Source organism: Melozone crissalis, unplaced genomic scaffold (genome assembly GCF_028551555.1).
Source record: "Melozone crissalis strain CALT ecotype California unplaced genomic scaffold, PUWL_Pcris_2 ptg000034l_1, whole genome shotgun sequence".
In the NCBI taxonomy this organism is placed as follows: Eukaryota; Metazoa; Chordata; class Aves; order Passeriformes; family Passerellidae; genus Melozone; species Melozone crissalis.
Window position 1 is genome coordinate 12,696,638 of NW_026535812.1, and position 25,018 is coordinate 12,721,655.

General features: G+C 42.3%; 1 protein-coding gene across 2 annotated transcripts in view; it reads right to left on the minus strand.

The window, feature by feature from the left end:
* The window catches only part of PLOD2 (procollagen-lysine,2-oxoglutarate 5-dioxygenase 2), a 49,607-nt gene extending 32,984 nt beyond the window's left edge, over positions 1–16,623 (minus strand). Inside the window, exons 1-3 of one of the 2 annotated variants that reach the window (XM_054282681.1) lie at positions 16,478–16,623; positions 1,779–1,870; positions 191–327 (exon numbers count right to left, since the gene is read on the minus strand). In XM_054282681.1, the coding sequence (XP_054138656.1) occupies positions 191–327; positions 1,779–1,870; positions 16,478–16,574 (326 nt within the window). In that variant the 5' untranslated portion in view covers positions 16,575–16,623. The remainder of the gene's footprint in view (positions 1–190; positions 328–1,778; positions 1,871–16,477) is intronic. The other variant, XM_054282682.1, reaches the window with a different exon arrangement.
* Positions 16,624–25,018: the final 8,395 nt, after the last annotated feature.

Genomic DNA, 25,018 nt, shown 5'->3' on the forward strand with positions numbered 1-25,018 from the left:
GTAAATCCGCTAAAAAGTAACAATTGCTCCAAAAGCAATCCACTATTTTTATGAATGAAGAAAGATGCCAACTCTCTCAAATGAAACAGTGAAGAACAAAAGCGTCATGAAACTTTCAGCATGTCACAGGAGCTACTTTTGCATGTCTACCCAGAGTAAAACACAAGGACAAGAAGCCGGGTCTGCTCACCATTCCACAAACAGTACAACCAAGTCCTCTTGATCAGCATAGCTTCCAATGCCCTCCTTCAGCAGCCGAACCTTCTGCCCTCCGCCAATGGAGTTGGGCAGCTCACCACCTTTCCATTCTTCACCTTTTCCAAGAACCTGCAATAAGAGGGGAAAAAAACCCACTTTTTGCTAGTACTCAAACCCATGAGGCTTTTTTAAAGCAGATCCTTATTGAAAACAGATGCTAAAGCAGAAGCAACACATTAAAGCATAGCAAGCCAGCACTTCCAGCATCGTAGGTTTTCCATGTCTGAAGCAACATTCAGCACCATGACATCACTGCAAAAACATGAGAGAGACATTTCTTCACCAAATAAGAATCAAGCAACTGCCTGCTACTGCCATTTACTCAAATGTGTCTCCTTCAGGAAAAAAAAATAGAAAAAAAAAGCTAAGGATTGTTTCAAAATCTGTATTAGAAAAACATTCCGAATAAGACCTTTAAAATTCCATAACATCCCTTTAGGAACAGGAGGCACAAAAGACCTAGGTGGATCAAGGTATAACTAATTCAAATTGCAAGTTTTTTGTACAAAAAGGAAAGGACAGGTTTTCCAGTACACAGCTCACTGCTAAAACTGAGTTAAACATAAAACTCCTCCCCAGCCAAGCAGTACAGCAGATTACATGTCAAAAAAGAGGAAAAAAAAAAAGCCCTTTATGTATTTTGAACATAAAGTTTTTGGAACATATAAAGCCTGGAAGAAATACACTGCTGATGTTTTGGAAAAATCTGCAGAGCTAAAAGATGTATCCAGAGCTCAGGCGCTCTACTACAGCTTTATCATATTAGGGAAGGTTCTCTCAGTCCTCCAAATTCAGTGGTAGAAGTCAAAGACCCAAATAATTTCCTATTTATAGTGTAGGCACTGTGGTAAGAAAGAAGAAAAATTTCATAACAGCATCTGAATTCCTGGATTTTCTCTTGGCAGAACCAATTTTGGGGAAAGTTTAGAAGGTTAGTGCCCTCCCTTTTTCCCAAGGTCATGCAGAGGCCAACCTAAGTACGTGACATACAGAGGCATGGAGCAAGGCAGAAAAGGCTGGAAAGAATGATAGAGACACATTGTCCTCTCAGAAATTACAGGCTCCTGGGAAATACAGAGAAATTTTCAGATGTGAGCCTCCCTCCTTCCTTGCAGCAGTGCTCCAGCCTTGCTTAAGGAAAGAGATCCAAAGCCCTTGAGCGCAGTACAGCTCCCAGAAGTGTTCATACAAACAAAATCTGCCACACTGAAAAACAAGGCTCTGTGATAAAATGTGCCAGAACCTGTGAGTGAGGAGGATGCTGACCATGAGAGCTGCAAACCCCTGAAGCAGCTCCTAAGGCAGAGGGAGCCTCTCCCTCCCACGGTGGTTCAGGGGCATCAGCAGGTGAGCAACAGGGAGTTGCAAGTGCACAGCAAGTGCCCTTCCTGCCCCCCAGCTCTGCTGCTGTTTCCTCTGTCCCAGCACACAATGAAGGTAAGGCAAGGTCAGCTACCATCTACTGGTTCTGTTTCACAGCATGGACAGCACAAACATATGGTACAGAACACACACAATACCTTTACTGTGTAGTTGAAATGCTTTGCAGTTCGCATGAAGCGGTGAAAGCCATCGGTTTCTTTAGTTGCTACAGTAAAGACCAGAAGTTTATCTGAGGAAGGAAAGGAAAGAACATGCATTAATATGCTTTCAGGGCACAGTCTGTGACAAAATGCAACGAACAGCAGCACTAGCTCAGGGAGCTCTATGACTTTCTGCATCTCATTCAAAGACAGAAGGCAATTATGCTGCCACAGTACAGGTGTGAGACCTTACCAAACAAAAACTGCTATGGGCAAGGTGCTGTATTTAAAATTATCCTCTGGAAGAGAAAGCAAGTCTGTCTACTCTGTAAACAACTAGTTCAAGACACAAAAACAAAGATAGTGTGACTACTGGACAGGAAGAAATCTTCAAAACAAAAATAACTTGCTACTTTTCAGTCTGAGCTAATCCTGTTACTGCTTACCACACAGCTGAGTGGTAGTAAGAGAACTTTACCCAACCCCAGGAGCTCCCCTGAAAGCCAGCAGGACATACTCTTCATGAAAACAAGTCAAAAAACCCAACCAATGAAACCAAACCCCCAACAAACAGCATTTAGTGCTTTTAAGTCCTTGGGCAGAGACCGAAGAGCAAGGAGTTTGTTTGATTGGCTTTTTTATTCAGAGCATAGGTACATTACAGCACTGCTAATTTTGCCCTCTTATTGCACACAGGAAAGTGACCATGCAACCAATTTCCTCCTCACATTCCAGAGCTTTTAGCACAGTTCAGATGGGGTCGTGAATTTCCTCTAAATAGCTTCCCAATTAAACTCCTGAACAACATTTAGAAACCTATGCAATATGCTGCATAATGAAAGTAAATAATTTGAAGCTATGAGAAGGTTTTATCCCTACCTAAAATCAAGTATTTAATCAGACCAGCCTGGATGTCAGAGTACATTGCAGCTTCCCCAATTCAGGCCAAGTTCAAGCAATAGCTGTGCTCTAACCAGAGCCCATGAGATCAATCCTTACAATAAAAAAAAACTAATCACCTATGATGAGTATTCCAGACAGAGTGCCTGTTACTGCATTACTTGCCAAAAAAACATCTTCTGGATTTACCTTCCTTAATCCAGTAACATGTGCAAGAAGGGTCTGCTATGGAAAACATTCCTATTAACTCTTCAGCCTCATCCACCACCACAGGCTCAGCAGCCTTCAGACAGCCTGGACATCATCCTGAGTGTATTCAAACCACTCACCACTCCCCATTTTGTTTTATGTGACAACAGCAAAAGTTAACACAAACGATGATGACCCAGTTCCCACGTTATAGAAGAAATGCACTTTGCAACTCGCTCATGCAATGCTCTGCAGCCAATACTTCAAGTGTATTGACTCAGACAGAAATACCTGTCAGAATACAGACAGTTTGTGGAGCAGCATAAAACCATCTGCTCTAATGAAATTCCAGTCTGTCTGAAGTACCCACAGCAGGCAAACCCACTCTGCAGAAAAGGTCTCAGGTGGCACTCATACTGTTTCCACTGAAATATGGCTCAGATTCAGACCAGGTCACCTCCAGAGCATCCTGCCAGGTGTGACAGTGCTCTGGCTGCTCCATCCTCACCAGTAGCTCCATGGTGTGCGTGGGGTACAGCAGGGATAAGACAAGCACCTGTGATACTGGTCTCAGTTTAAGGGTGTTCCTGACTCAGGTGGTGTTTCTGCAAATTGCAGAACACTTGATCTGCTTTGTGACTTTGCTCTTCCCCAGACACTCCTTGAACAAGTGTGACCTTTAAGCAGTGACAGCACCCTGTGCCCAGTACCTACACCACCAAAACCAGCCTGTGCCTTGAGCAGGGCTCCTCCAGCTTTATCTGACACTGCCCAAGTTCCTCAGCTGCAGATGACATCTCTACCTGCCCTCCCCACTACACACAATTTTGTGTATTTCTCTCACATCCTGCTATTGCCTTTTTTTCTTAATTTTTTTCCTTGGGTGGGGATGTCTGGGAGGCATGTCTGTGAACAGGGGAGTACAATCCTTTTCCTCAAAGGCCCTAGAGACAATTTCAACTGCCAGCTCTACCAAACCAGACACTCCTGCAATACACTATGCAACAAGGAAGAAACTGGATATATTGTAAATTCTTCCTACAACTCAATTTGAACATCCAAAAATTTTGGAAAGCCAGATTTGGAAGATAATTTGCTTCACCCTTTTCCCCTTCTTAAGTGCTAGCAGACTTTTGTACCAAAGAATCAGAAGAAAACCCCCCAAATACATCTCAAAAGGACAGGAGGACCTCACAGTGCAATGAGTTCACATGGACTCACAAAGAGACAGAAACAGAGCAATAATGGCTCAATACCTTCCAAACAGTTTATTACAATTTATTGCAATTTCAAGTAATTCTACTAAAATCACCACAAAATGAATAAAGACCATTGTATCTTAGACTGTGACTAAAACAGAACTGAAGGCAGAGGAGGATTTTCCTCTATGAAGGAAATTAAGGCTACTTTTTGTTCAAGCACTACATTTTCAAATTACAGGGAACTGGAAAAATCTGATCATACCAGAATTGCATCATCAAGCCAACTGGATCCATTATTAAAAGTTTCCTAGGTGACCAGCTCACTGACTAAACCATGGAACTTGGTTTGAAGAAGGCATATTTCACACCTACACATTACTAAGAAATGCTAACAGCAAAGATCTCAAAAATCTGTACTTGACAACATGATGGAAATGACAGAATGTGGGCTGCAGATTGCTTCCACGGTTACTAAGTCAAAGAAAGTTTAAACTAACATACAAGTACGGTTTGGCAAGCAAAAAATAATCTACTGTTCTTTATGGGATATTGTTACTCTCTCTTAATGGAATACACATTATTCATGTATTTCAAGATTCACTATGGAGTCTGGTATGTTACTTGACTTTTGTGGAACAGGACGAAAGAGAATAATGTGCCAAATCATAAGGGATTTCAGCCTGAACTATACAAAATGAAGAAAGCTGAGCAGGCAAACAGTTTATGCTGATATGAAAAGTTAAAAGAGCCTATACTGCACCACCAGACAATGAAGCAATCTAAATGGGCTGCCAGATTGGGGGTTGCAAACGGTCACAGAACAAAAGAAAGCTATTTTAAAGGTACTATTTACATGGGAACTGTTTTCCTTATAGCATGCTTACCCATGTTTTTTTTTTTTTTAATTAGACTTGAAGAAGTTGACGAGGCTTTATTTTATGTCTTTGTTGCACCACTGACTTTTAAGTGCAGGTGGTACTTAAATAATTTTTAAGTGCAGCAAAACTGTAATTATAGCATTTGAAGTCCCCTTAGAATTAGAGTTTTCTTTCTAGATTACTTAGTCTTTACTGGGGCCTCTTTTGTTTTGGTTTGTTTGGGTTTTGTGGTGGTTTGTTCTTTTTTTAAGCTGTGTCTGACCAAAGAGCAGAGAAACATGCTTTTATTCTATATATAGTATAAATAGAGAGACAATGGAAACTGCAGTAAATGATAGTTACCTTGGCACATTATAGAGGGTATTAATAACCAAATGAGAAAACCAGAACCATCCTCCTCCAGCTAATAAAAATATTAACCTAGTTCCTGTAGGTTGCTGTGACTATATTTAGATGTGATAACTTGCACAGTTTCACTGGCAAATTTCCACTAAACATAGCATGGGAGATGTTTGTTTCTTCCAGTGGAAGTGAGTGAAGAGAATGCTTCTGACCATTAAGTACTTCTGCTAATTTTTTTTCAACTTTTTCAACTTCATTCACTTCCAAAAAAATCTATTCCTTGCTTACTACCTTTAGGTACAACAATTTCTTGGAACACTTATCCCAGTTGTGTGTAGCACATGGATACAGTGACTTCCATGATCTCACAGGAGGGTCAATGTGAAGCACAACATTCCCAAGGCAGCAAGTCTATCCAAGTGTCATCTCCATTTCAGGATGTGCTCAGCTATTTCAGCTGCTGCCACCCACAGTGTCCCTGGGCACAGAGCAGGCTTGGCCCCAGGATGCCCTGTGGGTGCAGAGGCTCAGGGCTGCCCCAGAGCAGGGAGAGGCTGAGTGAGTCCCCAGCAGCATCCCTGTCTCCAGCTGGGCAGTGAAGACCCAGGCACAGCAATGGAAGGATGTCTGCAATTACTCAGACCCAAGCTGCCACTGCAGCCTGATACTCCCCAGTGAGAGAACAGCAAAATCCCCACAAGGAATTCCAGCTGCAACTAGATACCATTCCTGCTTCACCATCCCCTCCACAAAGCCCTGCCTTCCATCAAGGCATCCACCCCAAGGAGCTCTGCTGTGTGACCTTACATACAGGCTGCAGTTCAGCCCTGACCATCCACCCCACACAAGGACAAATACAATCCTGGGAGTGTCTTCCAACAGAAACAGCATCCTCAAAGTTGAGCACAAACTTAAAGAGCACAAAACCCAGTTTTTCCACATGCTTTCAAGACAAGCTGAAGCTGTGCAGATAACTAGACAATCACCAGTGGTGCCAACAGCAACTTCTCCATTTATATGGACTCAGCCTGTATGCTCACGATCCCAAGAGCCATTAGGACAGCTTCCATGAGACCAGGAACACAGCAGGTGGTGCCCTGGTTCCCACTGGCAGGGTGCTGAGATGCCACAGAGGGTGCGGGCTGGCGGCTCCCCTGCACACAGCCTGCCAGAGGCACCCTGGCACTCACCCAGGGCATTGCTGAGCTTGGCATTTATTTCCACATGTCAGTTTGTGTAGAAAGGAAATGTAAACCCTATGCTGAAGTTCAACAGGAAGGCATGAAAAAAAAATCTCCCAAGAGCTCCATGCCAGGTATGTGTTCGGTTACTAGGACGAAATTGTGTCAGACAGATTTCCGATACTTACACCCACAAAACAGCTGCTCTGTTTTGAAAACAAGCCTGAGAGGGCACGAGTTTAGCCAAGAAAAGTATATCCAGTGACTAACAGAATTCATTTTTACATGCAAATTAGAAACCCTCCAGCACACCAGTTGTGAAAGACAACAACACTGCACACGGAGCACATGCAGCGCGTTAGGAAATCCAGTGAAAGTTTATCAAAACAACTCACTCTTCTAGCCTGTTGTTTCTGCTACCTTCAGGGACCTGACTGCATCATAAATATTTATTTCCAGCAAGAAGATCAATAAACCAGAGGCTTTGCCTTCAGTGAATTGCCTGGCAAGGTCTAAACCAGGAATTGCTGTGGCAGCACCACTTTAAGTAGCGATGACCTTTCTCCTCGTATCCTGGCAAAGAAGCATGCAAAGAACTACAGTCATTCCTCACACACCCACATGGTTCTTATTTATCTTGAATGAACACTCTCAGAGATTACTACATAATTTCTACCAGGGGTTGTGGGCACTGGTATAGTAGCTTCAGAGCAGCCAAAACTGAGGATATTGCTCACAGCCACACAGAAGCTGACATTTAGTCCTTGGATTCTACTACAGACTTCTCTGGAGTAGAAGTGAGCTGTAAGATCAAAGGACATCTGTTCATGGTACCACATTATGACATTAAAATCTATCTTATCTTTAAAACTAGTGGCTTATATTAGTAAACAAATGATGTTTGGTACTTGTAATACATTTTTATCCATATTCTACATTAAACAGCTTACTTCCCTGTTTTCAGATTTCATCCCACCCTGAGCTGCTCAACACAGGAATGATTGCTCATTTAATTGAAAGATTGATACCCAAAGTCAGTTATTACAATATGCAAAATAAATCAACAGCAAGCTAATAAATTAGTTGCTAGATATCACAGAAAAAGCTTAGAAACTGGAAGGATACTAGGAATACTTCTACTGGTTTAAGGAAAAAAAACCACACCCACACAAAATTGAAAAAAAAAAAGTCAGGTAGTACTAAAGTATAGGCTGAACAGATACCTGGAAGAAGCACATGGATGCATCCAAGCTGATTGATAAAGCTGTGCAATTATCTACTATGTCTCCTGAATCTCTGGTAATGTGGGAAACCAACAGGATAGAGTTTCCCACAAAAAACAAACAAAAAAAGAAAAAGAAAAAAAAAAAAAAAGGAAGGAAAAAACCCCAAACAAACTCCAAGCAAAGCATAGACTTGATTCAGCATGCCTTGACACCTCACAGAAGCATGCTTCTCTATCATTGGAAAAATGCACTAATGCTCAACACAACTGAAAAACTGTTTTCAGCATGGATCCTCTTGTTGAACTTAAAGAGCACAAAACCAAATTTTTCCTCATGCTTTCAAGACAAGCTGAAGCTCTGCAGATAACTAGAGAATCACCATGGTGCCAACAGCAACTTCCCCATTTATATGGACTCAGACCGTATGCCCAAAACCCCAAGAACCATTAAGACAGCTAAAATACCACAGAGCACTTCCAAAATCCAGATCTTTTAGCACAACACAATCTTACACTTATCACTGACAAAGGCAATATTAGACTTTACAAAAAGGAATTTGGATTTTCCACTATGAATAGGAGTTATTGCCTAAACTTAGGATTCTGTGTCAAAATATTTGAAAATCCGCATACTCTGAAAAGATGTCAAACAGCTGGAGATGGGAAAAACCCATCTTATACAATGTAACCATGATTATAAGTTATACCTACAGACATGTGCTTGGTTACTGTAATCCAGCAGCAAACAAAGATCTTAAGTACCCAATGAGAAAAACACAAACTATATGTGTGTATTTGCATATACACATCCAGTGAGAGCTTGTGATGTACATATGCTCAAATAAAGCAGTAAGCCAACAGAAAAGTTTCTGGTCAAATAAAACTTTTGGCATAAAGAGAGAAAAGACAGAGCCATCCGACAGCTGTTTATTTTCCCCCTAGGATTCTTTAGAAACACAACAATGTGCTGAAATAGCAAACATGATCATCTTCTTTTCTCAGGAAATAAATGTACATTACACTGCAGGAGGGGGAAAGATGACTGGGGCATAAAACAATAATACTTCATACTCGGGAGTCCTGGAGTTTTTTTAATCTGATCTTTATACAATGCTCAGTTCAGAACACTGCTGCATGCCTCCACTCATCCCACACTTCACTGCTTCCCCAAGAGGCAGACTGGCTTTAAAGCCCCACTAACCACAGGCATGATCACATAATAAGATTGGATTCTCTGCAGTTCAGTAGTATGGTTGGATTGATGCTAAAAACTATCCTTGGATGAGAGACAAAATATGCTTGAAAAGCTCATGAGAGATCAGAAAGTGGTACAAGTTAAAATAAATTATAAAATTAGAATTAAAAGATAGCAAGTTAAGAGCAGTCATGGATTGCCAAACACCTAGTACATATTGATTTTCTATACTAATACAATTCTTGTGTGAGAGAGAAGGTTTTCTAGGAATGTCTTTAAAGACCAGAATTTGAAGAAACTGACTTTACTGTACAGACCTCAGAGTCTGTTTTCCTCTCTATGACAAACCTCCCTTTAATCACTGCACTTCTATGCATACAGGTCTTACTGCAAAATACAGACAGTACACAAACATTACCTTTGTAATTTCCAAAAACTTATGAGGTTCTTCTAAGGCACTTCTTTCTTTAAGCCGTTGCAAACAGTTTATAGCCACAATTGGCATTTATGATTATTACTGGCATTTATCAGGATCCCTCAATGCATGGGCTGTCTATGGATAATCCTTCCTGTGCTCTTCCACGTTATCTGTAAATCTTGCTGAGTTACTGAGCAATAACTGCTGGTGTTGAAGCTGCCAACACTGCCCCAAGAAAAGGAATAGACCTAATAAAGGCAAGAAGCTTTCAGGAGCTCTCTAGGGAAAGAAATATACAAGGTATCATTTCCCAGTTTCAAATAGCTGTACTGTTGCAACTTCCTCAGCCACAGTATATGCTGCCTGTTACAGGGCTCTCCCTCTTGTGTTCCACAGGAACAGAGAAGCTGAGCTAGCAAAAACGCATCCTTGCACTAAGCAGGAGCTGCTCTCAATTTTCTCACAGTAGGGAATCTATGTTAGATTAGCGCTTGCTAACACACAGCCCCTGGACAGGATACTATAATTTTTTTCCCCTTTTTGTTTTTCTACAAACTGAAATCCCCTCAGGCTGTAATTCACAGCATGCAGTGGTGTGAACAGGCACTTTCCTCTCCCGTGCAGAGTGACTCAAATGGCAAGTGTACAGAGCTGCTGCTCACTGCTGTCTTTTATTGGTGCTTCTGACGTCACACCAATACAGCAGCTTAAACAGTTACATTAAAATGATCAAATGTAGAACAGAGCCAGGTCAAAACCAACTAAATAAAAATTTGTGACACACAAATCACAGCTGTGTATTTCTATCCCTACCTACACGCACTTTCAAAGGTTAGCAGGGACTCCCAATATACAACTGACTGATTTCAGGAAACATTTGAAAGCTGATTATATCTCAGCTCTTAACTTACTTTCTTTTAATTCAGAAGTATTGAATATATAGTCAACAAGAGCTCATTAAGAACTGTATGTGCACTCATCAATCACGCACGTCAGCCCCGAGTGCAGCAGTGGCCAGGGCTCAGGCCTGCAATCACTCTAATGCAAGATTTCCTTGTTTTGATAGTTAAACAAAGCCAAATACAAGCAGCAGTAAAGTGCTTTTCCATCAGCTTCAGAGGACTTAGATGAGACTCTGCATACTGAGTCAGCTATTCTGCAGTAAAGCAAAGATGTGTTCCTTAGCTCCCAAACTAAGAAAAAAATTAAAATCCACTGTTTGTAAATGACATCATTGCCATGCATGAAGGAACTCCTAGCTGCCTAACTTCCTGACAAATGGGGAACAGATCAGGTTGCAGCTGTTTATGGGTGCCCAAATAGAAATGAAACCACAAACATCTTGAGAGGCAGTGGATGGAGTCATGGCACAGGCTGTGTCTTGCCTGAGCACACAGCTTGGACAGCACACTATAAACTGTCATCAGGGCTGTGCAGCTGAGGGCAGGACACAATTAGCATCAGCTGGCTAAGTGAGAAAGTTTACTCAGCTTCTGCCTTTTTGCAGCCTTGCCCTCTCTTGTCTCTCTCATAAATATGTATCTGCAGAAGAGCATGTTCCTTCTTGGGCTGTTGTTTAACAAACCCAGCTGTTTAAACAGAAGCGGTCGCACACAGCACCAGGCATTCTGAAGTCAATCTTTTGACAGTTAATCAATCCATCGATGAAACTCAGTGGTTAAGATTTGCAATCACAGTTTCTCCTTCAACTAGTCTTTAAAAAAAAGAAAACCGAGAGGAACGGAGCTGGAAGTGGGGCCATCCTGAACACCCACAGCTGTCCCTCGCTGTCCTTCGTGCCTGCGCTGCGGTTCATGTTGTGAGCAGATGCTACCACCCAGATCAGTCAGTTCATTTGAAAAAGCTGCCCCTACAGCTCCACATCTGGCCCTGCGTCCCAACACTGGACACATAAAATTCTTCACACGCGAGTGACACTATCTCAGAAATAATAAAAAAAAAAAATCCTATACTTTTCAAAGTTCCCTTTTCTGTGTGAACCAGAAATTCAAACTCCACACTTGTGCCTTGTCCTGCACAACTCAGTCCTTCAAACTGTGAAATAAAAATTCTCCTACTTGAGACACAAGACACAACAACATGGCATGTATGATGTATATTTAAAGGTGTTTTTAACATCATACATTTCACCCAGCAGCTTCGAGTATTAAAGTTATGGGCCTGGTTCTGACCCAACACAATGGCTTTACAGTGAAGTAAGGCAGAACTAAGTAAAATGCTTACAAAGACACTGTATTAAAGATTTATGTGAATTAAAAAGTTAATCTATTTTTAATTTACAAAGAAGAAAAAATTAAAAGAGCAATGCTATCAGATGTTGATTAGTTTCTGCACAGCTGATTTCAGCAAGAATGGGCTAATTCAGCACATTAACACAGAACCACAGATACAGAATTCATTCTCAGAGGAGTGGCACTTAAATAACAAGTCTATTTTTGTTAAGCATTTTTTTGTCTGTTTCCTTACAGTATGTTTTTATTAATTAAAAACACTGCAGCTTTAAAAACATACTTGCTCTTTCCTTACAAAAATAGATATTTGGGATAAAACTGCAACTTTATGTATTTAGTCTCCTTATCACCAGTATAATTCATATTTTTAAAATCAAATTCACCTAAAGAAAAAATCAAGAAGCAGTTCTATTAATCCTAAAGCTACTCGTAGTATCAGGCTGTGCTTGCAAGCATGTATTCCTTGAGAGTAAAGTGTCATTTATTCTCTAGAGCTACATTACTACACATGAGACAAACCTGCTGCTAGTCTGGTCAAGCTGTATTTTCTGCTGGAGAGAACGCTGCTACTGTTTAAATTAAGAGGGATCAAAAATATTCTTCCCTTTCCAACCTGTTTGCAACTGGTCCCTCAAAAACTATAAAAAAAACCCACTACAAACAAAAACAAAACTGCCCTTACTGCAACCATGCTTACTCCCCATGACAAGGGAATTCACTTAAACAGCATGTCAATTAATTTGTAATTCAGACTGGCAGCTCTACACAAATGGAAAGATACTGCTTTTGATTACACAGTGCAAGAGTGCTAATTCAACAGACAAACTAAACATTTCCCCATGAAAAGACAAAGTCACTTATGTTTAACTAAGCAGCAGTGAAGAAAAAAGCTAAAAACTTGCCCATAAATGATAACTCCTGAGAATATATCACCAACCTAAAGAAAACCCTGAGAAATAATGTTAGTTTAGATGCTTGACAGAAATACATTTAACACAAACCACCCCTGGCTCAGATAAATATAGCGGTCATTCCCTGTGCCCCTTCAGTGCAATTTACAGCATCCAGTGCTGATAAAAAAGGTCACAACAGCTTCACTTCTTGCTTTAACTGAAAATGCACTTTACAATCAAAGTTGCAGTAACCCCACCATATATCATAGCAAAGCAATGACACATCCAACCCTGGATTAATTAATTAAGCAATTCCACAGCTTAATTATTCCACAGTTTAATTATTATCTTCACCTAAGAAAAGAAAGAAAAGCCTGACCAAATAAATCTACAGGGGTTTCTTTTTGTTTATTTCGTTCGTTTTTTGCTAAAGAGACTGGTATTGTGCAGCCTCTAACCCAAGTGCTGCAGAGAATCCAGACTGCAAACCTTGGGTATCTTCAAGGATGAGTATTTTTCAGGAAAAAATACACGGTGAAAGCACAACTTTACTGCTCTGCACTTCTAACGCAATGTTTGCTTATTTTTAACTAACTTCCAAACACCGCAACTCCCACTACACACTGTTTCATTTGTCATTCACTATTTATTTCAAAGCTGGAAGCTAAAGGTATCCCCATGAGTAGGTAATTCCCATCTAAGTGTGCACAGTGATGGTAGACACAGACACAGGTAACCCAAGCACGGCCTACTGCACAGTCAGTTCTGCCTTCATCACCCTCTGCTTTTCCCCTTCTCCTCTATGGAGCAGCTTTTTCATACAGCTCTCACAAAAAGGGTACAAAACTCCCAAGAGATCTGGAGGAGGTTTTTCCACAACACAAGCTTATGTAGCAGTTTTAGGTACTGTGGTGACAAGGGGTGACAGAAGTAGCACAGTAAAGAGACAAGAGGCAGAAAACAGGGCAGAGAGACAGAGGCAGGCACAGAGAGCTGTGTTTATGGCCTCTCCTTCCCCAAGCATGCCAAATCTGTCAGTACTTCTAATAAGTACATCAGGATGGTTGAATGACTAAATTTTCTTGTTTGGGCATCCCAGGTGACCCAGAAGGAAAGGCCTATCGATGACTGTCACTCAGAGCACTCAGGCTGAGCCCAAATTAACAGAAATGGCAGCAGTACAAGCTGTGTCCCAAAAAGCAGTACATGCTGGCTGTAACTCCTTGCAGAGTTACACCAGCCAGCAGTTACTGCCTGAATCATCTGTGACCAGCACTTGGGGATGCTGGGGTGGAGGAGAGCCCAGTGGCTCAGGGCTCCACAGCCAGCTGAGCCACCACACCTCCCAGCCCAGCTGCTCTGGGAAGCCACTCACACTGCTGGAGCCCCCCAGGCCACCCGTCCTGCTTTGGGAGGGCACACAGACAGCCACAAACCATGGGGCCCACTTCAATCCCCCCTGACAGCCACCATCACAACCTGGGCCCCAAGGCCTCAGCGCGGCCCGGCCGAGCCACCACAGCCGTGCTGGGGAACAGAATCACAGGCTGCAAAGGCATTTTCCTGCAAACAGCTGATTGATAAAACATCCTAGGTGAGAACATCATTTACATCTGCTGCCAAGAGAGTGTCTGCCTCTCACACAATCACAAATGTCGTTCCCACTGACTTTCTGCGTGCCACAATAAGCAATCTGCAAGCAGCAAGTGTGGTGCAATGAAAGTATTTCAACGCTGATGTTTTAACACAGAAACTTTTGCATCTCCAGCACACAGGAACCAGTGTTTCAGAGCTCAACAGTGCTCTTCTCTGTGACTGCCTGAAACATAACCCTGCGGCCAAGGAAGGAGCAGAGGGATTTCTGCAAACACGCTTTGCCACAGGGCCGCACTGATTGCTCCCTGTAAGCGGTGCTGTGCAACAGGCAGCTCTCCCAAAATCACTTTTCCAAACCTTTCTGAGGAAGGTCTGATTAAGAAATAGAGATGTAGCTTGGCAGCTGGTTCCAGACAGTCTTGTTAGAGCTTTTGTTGCAAGTAAGCAACACTAATGGACTGCAGTAAAAAGTGACATGTAAATTGCGCCTTCACCGGCTGTTTTACACTGAATTGTACAAAGTATCAATAGACTAGAAATTGAAAGACAGATTTTTAGAAATAGAGGCACCATAAGGTGTGTTTACTGTATTACTTCTTCAAGTAATTCAGCACAGACTTAGGGAAAACATTTAAGGGTTAAAACTGGAATAAAAACGAGTAACACAACAGGCAGTGTCTGAGGTCAAGAAACTGCTCTCAGAGTGGTTTCAGTTCAGCAGAGATTGCTACAACTCAGGCTGCTCGTGTCTAAATTAAAAAGAATTAAGATCTTCCTGCATGAACACCTTATATAAACCCACCAGTACTTTCTTGCACTGTAACTTGTGTAGAATCATTTTTATTATTGATACAGACAAAGCAGTCTATTTTTGGGCTGCTGAATCATACATTGCTGTCTGGAATAGGGACTCTGCTTTGCACACATTTGAAAAGCAGAAGGATTAAAGAAGAATCCTTACCATGCCAGCTATTAGTTTACACCAGCCTGAGAACCCATATTTCAAGTGCAGTTAAAACATTATTTGAACAGATATGTTTGGGGGGATAACTGTTTGCCATAACTAATTTCCAAAGAAGTTCAACTTACAATCTCACTGCCCTGAAAACAGGGATAGGAGCTCAACTTTTTGCTCAAACCTGTCCCCAGGGGTGCATTCCAAGGGGCAGCAAAGGCTGAAGGGCAATGCTCACACCCCCCAACACACAGCAACCACACCATAGCCTTCAGAGAAATACTCTGAATGACCAAAAGTAGCCAAGTATTACCAAAACTGGAAGTTAGAACTTCTTTGAGTGGTCTGGTATTCTTCAACAGCTTTTTTTTTTTTTTTTAATTATTTTAACTTTTTATACTACTTATGAACTAAAGCAGCAGTTTTAATATCAAAGTTAGAACCAGCCAACAAAACTTGCTGCTCAAATAAAAAAGCCTCCTTGTTCACCCCAGTAGAAATTAAGGTAGATATTAAAAATAACTTGATAACTCTTGAGAAAACAAGCCAAGAAATGAAACTATTTTGGATTTCATGTGATAATAACGTAGTGGGATGAAATACCTTTGTATGCCTAGAATAGAAATCAGAAGTACAGACTCCAAACAGTATTAGAGCAAAAAAAGGTTTTGGCATATTGTTGGACATACATGTGTTTGGACCCCTCCATCTGAGGGAATTTCCTGTATATATTATTTTACATGCTGAAGATAAAATTTCTTTCTACATCCTGGCTCCTTGAAGCAAACACCACTACACGAGTGAAAGGCAGGGAATGCTCTGCAGGAGGGGAAGGGGCACTGGAGTCTCTGGATGACTTTTGCACGAAGTAGGAAACCTCATCAGCGTTTGCTCAAGTTCAGAGAAGCAGTGACTGATGCTATTGCTTTTCTGAGCACTGGAAAAATATGTTCATCAACACCTTGTCTCGTGGAGACGGGAGAAAAAGGGCGGGGGAGCTGGCAATGAGAAAGTTTAGGAGTCTTTAGGATTCCCCTTAAGGAATCCTCTTTCTTTTTTTTTCCCTTAAGTGGAATTAGGGATCTCTCAACTCCTGGGCGGGTTAAGACACTTTCAGCCGAGCGGTTCGTCTCGACAACAACCCGGGGAGCGCTGCCCCGGCGGCGCCGAGCCGCTCCGCGTTACCGTGCGGGGCAGGGACGGGCCGGTGGGGAATAAATAAATAAATAAATACAAAAATAACCCGGCCAAGCGGCGGGTCCCAGCGTTCCCTTCCTGGCGGATGTTGCCGAGCCGCCAGGCACAAAGGGACCGATGCCGCACGGCCAGCAGCGCATCCCCGCCGCCCGCACACACCTCCCGCGGGCACGGCCACCGCATCCCAGCCCCCGCACTGCATCCCAGCACTCGCACCGCATCCCAACCCAACCCAGCCCCCGCTCCGCATCCCGGCCCCCGCACCGCGCTCACCTGCGGGCCCGGGGCTCCGCTCCGCCGCCGCGGGCAGCGCCAGGGCCAGCAGCGCCGGCAGCAGCAGCCGCGGCCACCGAGCGCCGCTCCTCGCCATCTTCGTCCTCCGCACCGCCGGCCTGGCCGCGCCAGCAGCCCCCGGCAGCGGGGAGAGGGGCGGGCGTGGATAAGGAGCGGGGAGAAGGCGCCTGGGGACGGCGGCGGGCACACACCGCTCCTGCTCCTCCTCCTCTCCGCGGCGGGCGGCAGCCGCGGGCGCTCCCCCCGTGCCGGGCTTTATACGGCGGTGGGAGGGCCGGGGCACCGGCGGCGCTACAGGAGCCGCTGTCGGTCACGGTGCTGCCGCCGGGGAGGGGCGAGCGGCCAAGCCCCGCCTCGGCCCCGCCGCCGCGGGCGCTGCACAGGCGCGGCCCCGGGAATGGGGATGGGAGCGGGGTTCGGCTGTGCCCGCCCGGTGCTGCTTGCTGTGCCAGCAGCTACACTCGCCTGCCCCGCCAGACACTTGCTCAGTGCTTTCATTGGCCATTATGTGTCGATAAATGCATTCCCAAACGTGTGGTTTTGTTGGGACAGTGTGAATACCTGGAGCCGCCGAGCCGTGAGCCCATGGAAACGACGCGACCCTTCCGCCGGTGCGCCCTGATGGCATCGGGAGCGCGCTGCCCATCGCTCTGCTTGAGAAGGACGCGTCCGTCAAAACCTCCATCACTGACTTGTTCGTTTGTCTAATCAAAGCACACAAGACTGCTACATTTTTACCATTAAATAATAGCCAACAAAAATCACTACAGGCAAGCTCGGTGATGATAAAGTGTACTGGTCCACCTTCACTCTTTTTCTTACTGTGATACAAAGCATATTCAAATAAATAACAAAAATGTTTAAAAGTGAACATAAAAAAGCATGTTCAATACCATAAATGATAAAAAGTGACATACAAAGCATATTCAATGCCATAAATGTTTAAAAGCTGCATAAATGCCATAAAATTTTAAAAGCAGATGTCAACCTATTGGAATCAGTGTAGATTTACACCTTGGAAATACTATTTGAAGACCAAAGGCATAATCCAAAACAAAAATTAGTGGTGAAAGTAAGATTCATGTATTTGAGTTCCACGTATATAACCATCAAATAGACACCTCATTTTTTATCCCAAATGTCTCTATGGGCTTAACAGATGTTCTTTTTTGGACCTATAGAGAACAGAAAAAAAGGGGGAAATAAAGGGAAAACTTTACCTGGGCTCCTACAGCTCTAAGTGCACGTTGTTATTTGGAACCCAAGGCAGAAACCAGAACCTGCATTATTCTCCCAGATGTCTTTATGGTGAATTGGAAGAGCTCATTCTTTCTGGATCAGACTGCACAGACAGCAGAGATGAAGAGCAAACCAAATAAAAGGACTGGGTCTTTGGTCTGAAGGAGCTTCTGCAATGTTTCTGCTCATGAAAGCAGCAGCTGGGAACTAAAAATGTAATTATGCAATTGATGGAGAAACAAAAACCATCCTCCAGTTGTTGGGAAATTACTCATTATGCACTTTTTCCTCCCACCTCTTCCAGGCGCACCAGAGAACAAATATGTTGTGAATGCAGACAGCATGACCACATTACTGCACACATCCATGAACAGCCTCTGCTCACTCCTCCAAGAAGCAGCACCACTGCTGCTGATCATCTCACCACATTAGCTGAAAATGAGCAATGCCATGACTGGGATGATCCTGCAAGTACATCTATCTTCAGATTTACCTCAGTTCAAGAAATTTGGCTAATGGAAAAAGAAGATGGAAAAAATAGCTAATCTATCACAGCTGTAGTTTTAAGGTAGAAAACAGTTTAAACAAGCATTTCAAAAGAGGTCCTCCACAGATCAAATCTCACCTCAGATCCAGTACAACTTAATGGTAACACTTGTACTGAGAGATAGAAAGTGTAATTACAAAGCTGAAAAAAAACCCCATTGAGAATAAATCACTAAAGACACGTAGAACACACTTAGTACCATCAACCCTGAAAGAAATCACAGATTTCTTCAATAAAGTCTGAGAGGAAAAAACAGGACCATTGGGTATAATTTCAGAAATACCATGGAGATGATGTCATGGCTCCCAGGGATGGAATGGAAATCAAACAAAGCCTCAGCCCCTAGAATTGAGAGTAAAATCAGTTGCTGATGGTCACGTACATATCCAGTGCTTTGAGAAATCACAGCCAGAAGCAGCTGCTTTCACCAGAGAAAATACACAGGTCATGAAACAGCACTATTAGGTGGAAACCAATGGTCATAAAGAGGAGAGAGTGTCCAAGAGGAATCCTAAGAAGCATTTTGTTATCAAAATGTACAAGTAAACAGTAGCAGGGAAGAATGAAAAGAATTGGTGAAAGAACCCTGTAAATATGCAACAGTGAAAGAAAAGGAAATAGCTGGCAAAGACAGATTTCTAAAGTAGGAGGGAAATGGGTTGAGGGGACTGTGATATAAACACAGCTCATACCTGTAAGTGCAAGCCTAGGCTTGGACTAGAAATTTGTGCATTTTCTTGTTATTTTCCATGGTCTCTTGAAGGCTAGTTTCAATTTTAGACTCTTCTTAGAAAATGCAAGCTTTGTCCCCAGAGAGAAAACAGAGCTGAGAGCTACCCAAAATACTGCTTTCAAAGTGACAGATGTGGTCAAGACTTCTCCTACCCCCAGAGGCTTCGCTCGGACATTGGCTGATGGAAAGGAAAATGCTTGTGAAACTCCAGAACTGAGCTGCACCAGCTGTGCAGTGCCCAGGGGCTCTCTCTTGCCCTGCTCTCACAGACACTTGGGTTGGAAACGCTGCTTTTGTGCACAAATACCAACTTCAAGGCCTGAACTGGCAGCTGGTGGCTAGCAGGGTCTTCAGCTCTCCCGATGCTTTTGCAGGCTGCTTCAGGACTGTATTGCTGGTGTCGCATCTGCAGCACTTAAAGCATTTAAATATTAGGGCTCCTAAGCTGAAACTTACCCTCAAACCACAACAGTTTTAAAGAATAACATAGGCACTATTGTGTGAAATGTCCAAGTATGCTTGTTAAGCTACAGAGGTTAACTCCTGAAGCAATTCCTATGGATGTTCCAAGAAACAGGCTCACATTCTTGCTATTCTCACTCTTTGTTCCTTTGATTTTTCACTTTATTGAGCCTTTTCCCCTTTCCTCTGCAACAAGGCAATTTCTTCATAACAAATGAATGCATTTTTGTTAAGTGGGCATGGAGGACAGCAGAGAGTTTTAGTTGTGAGACCTTGACTGAGGGAGCCCAAGGATTATTTTTGTCCTAAATCTACAGCAGTAGTGAGGAAAACAAGAATGAGAGCAACTACAAGCAGTCCTCACTTCCAAAATTAACTGTGTAAAATGATTTTCTAACCTCATAATCAGTTACCAAATTTATTTATTTTTCAGACCCTGTGCATTTTCAACAGCTCAGCAATAATATCTGAAATTAAGATGACAAGAATTTGGGAAAAATTCTACAAGACCTCTGCAGAAGACAACAACTTCCTGAATTGTTTCTAATCCTAACTCCTTTGGTAGCTCTTCCTAGATATTTAGTTGTGCTTTTACAGTCCCAGTAACTCCCTGTCGGTATCCGCGCATCCATACCTCCTTTTCCCTGTCTCCTAATTGTCTGTAGGAAATTATTGTGAGGTTAGAAACCCATCTTACCCAAACCACCACCAATTTTATATTTCAGAATGCACGAAGCCAATGCCACGTGGAATGGAAACAAGGACAGTTCACTGCAGTACCAGCCCACCACTGCAGCCAAAGGGAGGCAGGTCCTGTTGCAGAAAGCCTTCTCAACCACAGAAACTTCTTATGAGACCTGTTTCACATCCTCTAATTACTCTTCATCTCACTCTCCTTGAAACAAACACCAGTGTGCGCAGCTGCAGTGCTTTTCCTCTCCTTGAATTTACCTCACCTTGCATCTAGACCTCAAAACCATTCTTTTATTCTGGAGCCCCACTAGATTACCTTTTCCACAAATGCTAAAATGGAGAAGCATTGGTCACTTCCTTCCCTAACCTTGTAACACTAAAATTATTCATTATACATTAATTAAAACAAAAAAAAAAATAACATTGATGAGTGGAAAGCCACAGACAGAAGAGATTTTCAACAATTCCCCAGCAGCAGCATTCCAAGAATACAATAAAATCATCGTGCAAGGATCCTAAGTCCCTAACCTCAATGAAGACCATAGTTTTCTAACAGATAATAAAGTTTTGTCTGGGCAAAATCAGATATTCCCCATGTATTTTCAACAGCAGCAGTCATTAGTTATTTGCTATAAAGAACAAATTGATTCATCTCCTATTCCAGATTTTCCTCTCAAATATCTTTCTTATTTTGTCCTCTCTGTGTGTTACAGCAGTAATTCCATAGCAGTGATTTCACTGCCTGGGTCAAGTGGATATAAACTATGAAATTAAATAAAAGGGTTTGACTTCTTGCTTATATCATGGATCTAATTTATTAATTAAAGTAGTTACATGAGTTCGTTTTTGAAATTAGATTTGTAAAAGACCTTTGAGATAGTAAATCATACCAATTTTTCCAGTTAAATTATTTACCTAGTATAATTTCTAAAAAGAAAATACTAGTTTTGAATTATAAATTCAACACATATCAGTATTTTACATGAGTCAGGAGTAGCTGAAAATAGATGTTTGCTATTATAGAGTAATACTAATAGGAATTGACATTCCAAATTAATTTTAAAAAATAAAAACCCCTTGTCAGTCATAGGAAAAAAATTTCTTCAGATATATTTAGTTTAGATGCCTAAAGTTATTTAAATTTGACCACAAGCCAATGAAACACTAGCATTAAATTATAATTAATTTTTTTCTTTTTTAAAAAAATATCAATAGGGACATGAAAGTCCATCTGGAAATAACATGGCATTAAACTGTGCATCACACTAACTTAGTATGCAAGCCTGTAATAAGCCTCTTAAGTACTTCAACCCTAATAAGAACTCTTCCACAGATAAATTACTTCCAAAGAATCAGGCTGAATGGCACTGAAATTCTAGTCTCGCTGTCTGGAAATAGTTTCTCTTTGGTTGCCTCCCTTTAATTTAACCTCAATTTCAACCAGCCTGTTTCTCTGAGGTGCTGCCCCAGTGGTGTGATTATGGGTGTGATCCAACCATGGCCAAGAGCTGCCAAGTGCTCCTCAGGGATGCTGAGGCCCCACTGATTTCCAGGGATGCTCAGCACCTTTCACTTTGGAATGCTGGGGAAACCTCTTGGGTTGGAGTCAGGGTTTCTTTCCCAAACCACCCAATCAGAAATTCCTTCATTTCATTCACTCGTTTATAATTTTAGCTATAAACAGCCCATATGAGCAAAAGATTAATAGGGCTAGCAAGCATTTCCAGGGTATAATTGGCTGTCATCCCATAATTACTCAAAGAGATTGAACGAGTGGCTTTGAAATTACAAGGAGAGTTGCATTCTTTTACTGAGATGGGAGCAGCAAAACATGAATAGCCATGAAAAGCCCTGCTAGGTTTTTGTCTGTGGTCCATCCTTTAGCATTTAGGACATGGTTGCTCCAGCCTCAAGGGTCTATCCTGTGGTACAGAAGTCACTGAGCACCACAAGAGTGTTAATCCTGCTGATCTGGCCTTCAACCAGCTCCATTAGTCCTCTGGTACTGCTTCTAGTGGACACAAAGGTCTGATCCTCATTTTTCACTTCCATTGCATTCATTTTTATGTGATTTATATAGGCAAAGGAACTGAGAATTAAATCCTGCAGAGTAATCCCTGCTGATCAGGGTTGATCTTGTAAAGATTTCACTCCCATCACCCAATAAACTATAAAATGCTTCCCACAGCCTCAAATGAGAGGTGTTGAAATGCGCAATTCATCATCATACTAAAGTGTTGCTTTTGTTATAGTTTGGGGATGCAGAAAAGAATATAATAGAAAAGGAAGCAACATTCAAGAAAACTGGCAAAAAAAAAAAATTTTAAACATTTGCTGTGCGGGATTAATAGAAACTAGTAGAAAAAATGCCTTTAAGAAATGTTCTGGAGCTGGGAAGTGATTGGAGTTTTGTGTGTGTCAAAACCCCATCACTGTAGAAGTGAGCCTGTGGTGTTGAGCAGGCTGAGGGGTTTCACATGTGTGTGATCCATAGGGGAGCTCACAATGGGTTTTGCAATAGTTCCTCTAAAAGTGACTATTTTTGTGATTTCAGAAGACCAGAGGAGAGTTCTAGAGTAGCAGTTTGGGAAAACCACTGGAGCAGAGAATCATGTCCCACAAGTATTCCCCTACGGGAAGACATCAGATTTCATACCCTCTGTTACTGAAATGGTTTTGGTCAAAATTTCTTTTCCTTCTTCCCCTGCTCTGGGAGTTTTATGTCTGTTCTGTCTATCCACAATGATCTCATTCTCTCCAGCTGACTTGTTTGAGGTAAATAGAAACTGCTGTCCTAATTTTGACAGGTAGGGTTTTTTTTAAGTAATTTAGTTTGATTTATAGCAAAACTGCCATTAAATTAGTCTTATTCCTACTTCCTGTATGGTGCAAATGAGGAATCCCAGATGGCCCAAAAACAACTTTTGGCAGCATTTCTGGAGCACTAGATTCAAGAGAGAAAAGAAAGGAGATGGTCTGGCCATTATTTGGCTGCTGCTAAGTCCCTTTCCACAAAGCCTTTCAGCTCCCACTTTTCAGCAGGCAGTGTGTGAAAGAGCAGCCTCAGGAAAGGTGAAGGAAAGCTAAGAACCACAGATTTTTCTTAATTTAGTGGCTGGTCAACATATTATATGGCTTTTCAATACCCAACTATTTTGCCTCTTGACAAAAAAACCTTTTACAGGGAAAAGGTGGCAGCCAGTAAAAACAAGGAGAGTAAAAATAGCATATTTAAATGACCAGTTAAATACAGTTACCAGGAAAGCTGAGGTTGTGAGGAGCAGTGTCCCTGGCACAAGCAAGGAAGGAAGAAAATCTCATTACTCAATCAGTAGGGGAGTGTGCTTTCAGACTTAGAAACATTTAGGAGCTTTACACGTTTGAGGGTTTTTTCTCATCCTCTTCTTCCATCTTGCATTGTGTGTGTACACAGCTTTATTTGATAACAGGGGATATGAAGGGATGCTGGGTTCAGATCACTCCTAGAAAGCTCTCTCTGCAGAGCAGGCATCCCAACTTTGGCTCACACTGGTGTGCTCCATCCCTTCACTCAGTGGCTCAGAGGGCAAGGGTGAGAGCAAAACACATTCAGAGCTTTAACACTGAAATGGCCAGGAGGTACTGAAGGGATGAAAATAGTGTTAGGTTACAGGCTGTGTGCTGTGAAAGAGAAATGCATCCAGTCTGAATGGTTCTTCTCTATTGTATTTTTTAGGCCAGTGAGTAAAAGCACACATCCTTTTTTATAAGGCTGGGAGCTTGACTCTTCTCAGCTTACACAGAAAGGGGCACAGAAGAGGCAAACTTTGAACAGCAGCACAGTTCTGATGAATGTTATCCACTCTGTGTTCAAGACAACTCACCTGTCTGCTGTTCATAGAGAGACTGAAATAAATTGAGAACTTCCAACAGAACCTCAAGAGAACTCTTTTCAAAAGATTCTGAAATTTAATTATCTTTTAGCACATCACTCAACAGAATCCAGGAGGATGGCTACATTGAATTCAGAGACTGCAATTTGTGCTTATTTAGTTTGGATGCTCAAGAAGATGAAGTCTCTAACTAAAATAATTCTGATGACTTGTCAAGATTGGCAAAACCTGACATTGGCAGTACATTTGGTGCTGGCTTTAGGAGGGTAGTTTCAGGGGTAATCTGGCTCTTCACATCCAGACAATCCTAAGCCTGTGGTGTTCAAGGCAACATACAGATTGATTCTGCATTAGGGAACATAATGGAAAGAAATTCCTTTCTATATAAAGAAAACTAAACAAACTTTATGTATTGGAAGGCAGCAATATCCTCCAGAGTGGGGAGAAAATTGTGATGGATAAACAGCAGAAATCCCAGGTAGTCCTGCAGTACCCCAGCACTCTGAATGGCTGCTCATAAAGTTCCAGGCAGAATTAAGAAAGTGGCCAAAATGGCACATAAACTGAATATCAGGTGCTGACATACCTGGGTCTCTGTCTTCTTCTGCTTTTCCCTCTTCCTCAGTCTTTGCTCACTCCATCAAGAGGATATGTGTAGTTTAAAATGCTGTAGCCAAAATCACTTTTGTAGAGTTTAGAGGATGGAAAATTACAGTACTCAAGCTAGCAGTACCCTCAGACAAATTGTGAGGCAGCCTCTGTTCCAGGGTACCTCAGGGAGGAGGGACACTTGGTAGGCACAGAGCACTCATCCCCGGGAGGCTCCCACTAAATGGCCAGGAAAAAGCCAAATTGTTGTCATGGCAAAGAAAAGGGGTTGACACAAGTTCCTTTTCCTTGTATCCCTGTACCAATGTAAGGCTATGCTGGCCTTTGAGACATTTACACATTAAGAATGTTCTTTGATAAAGCCA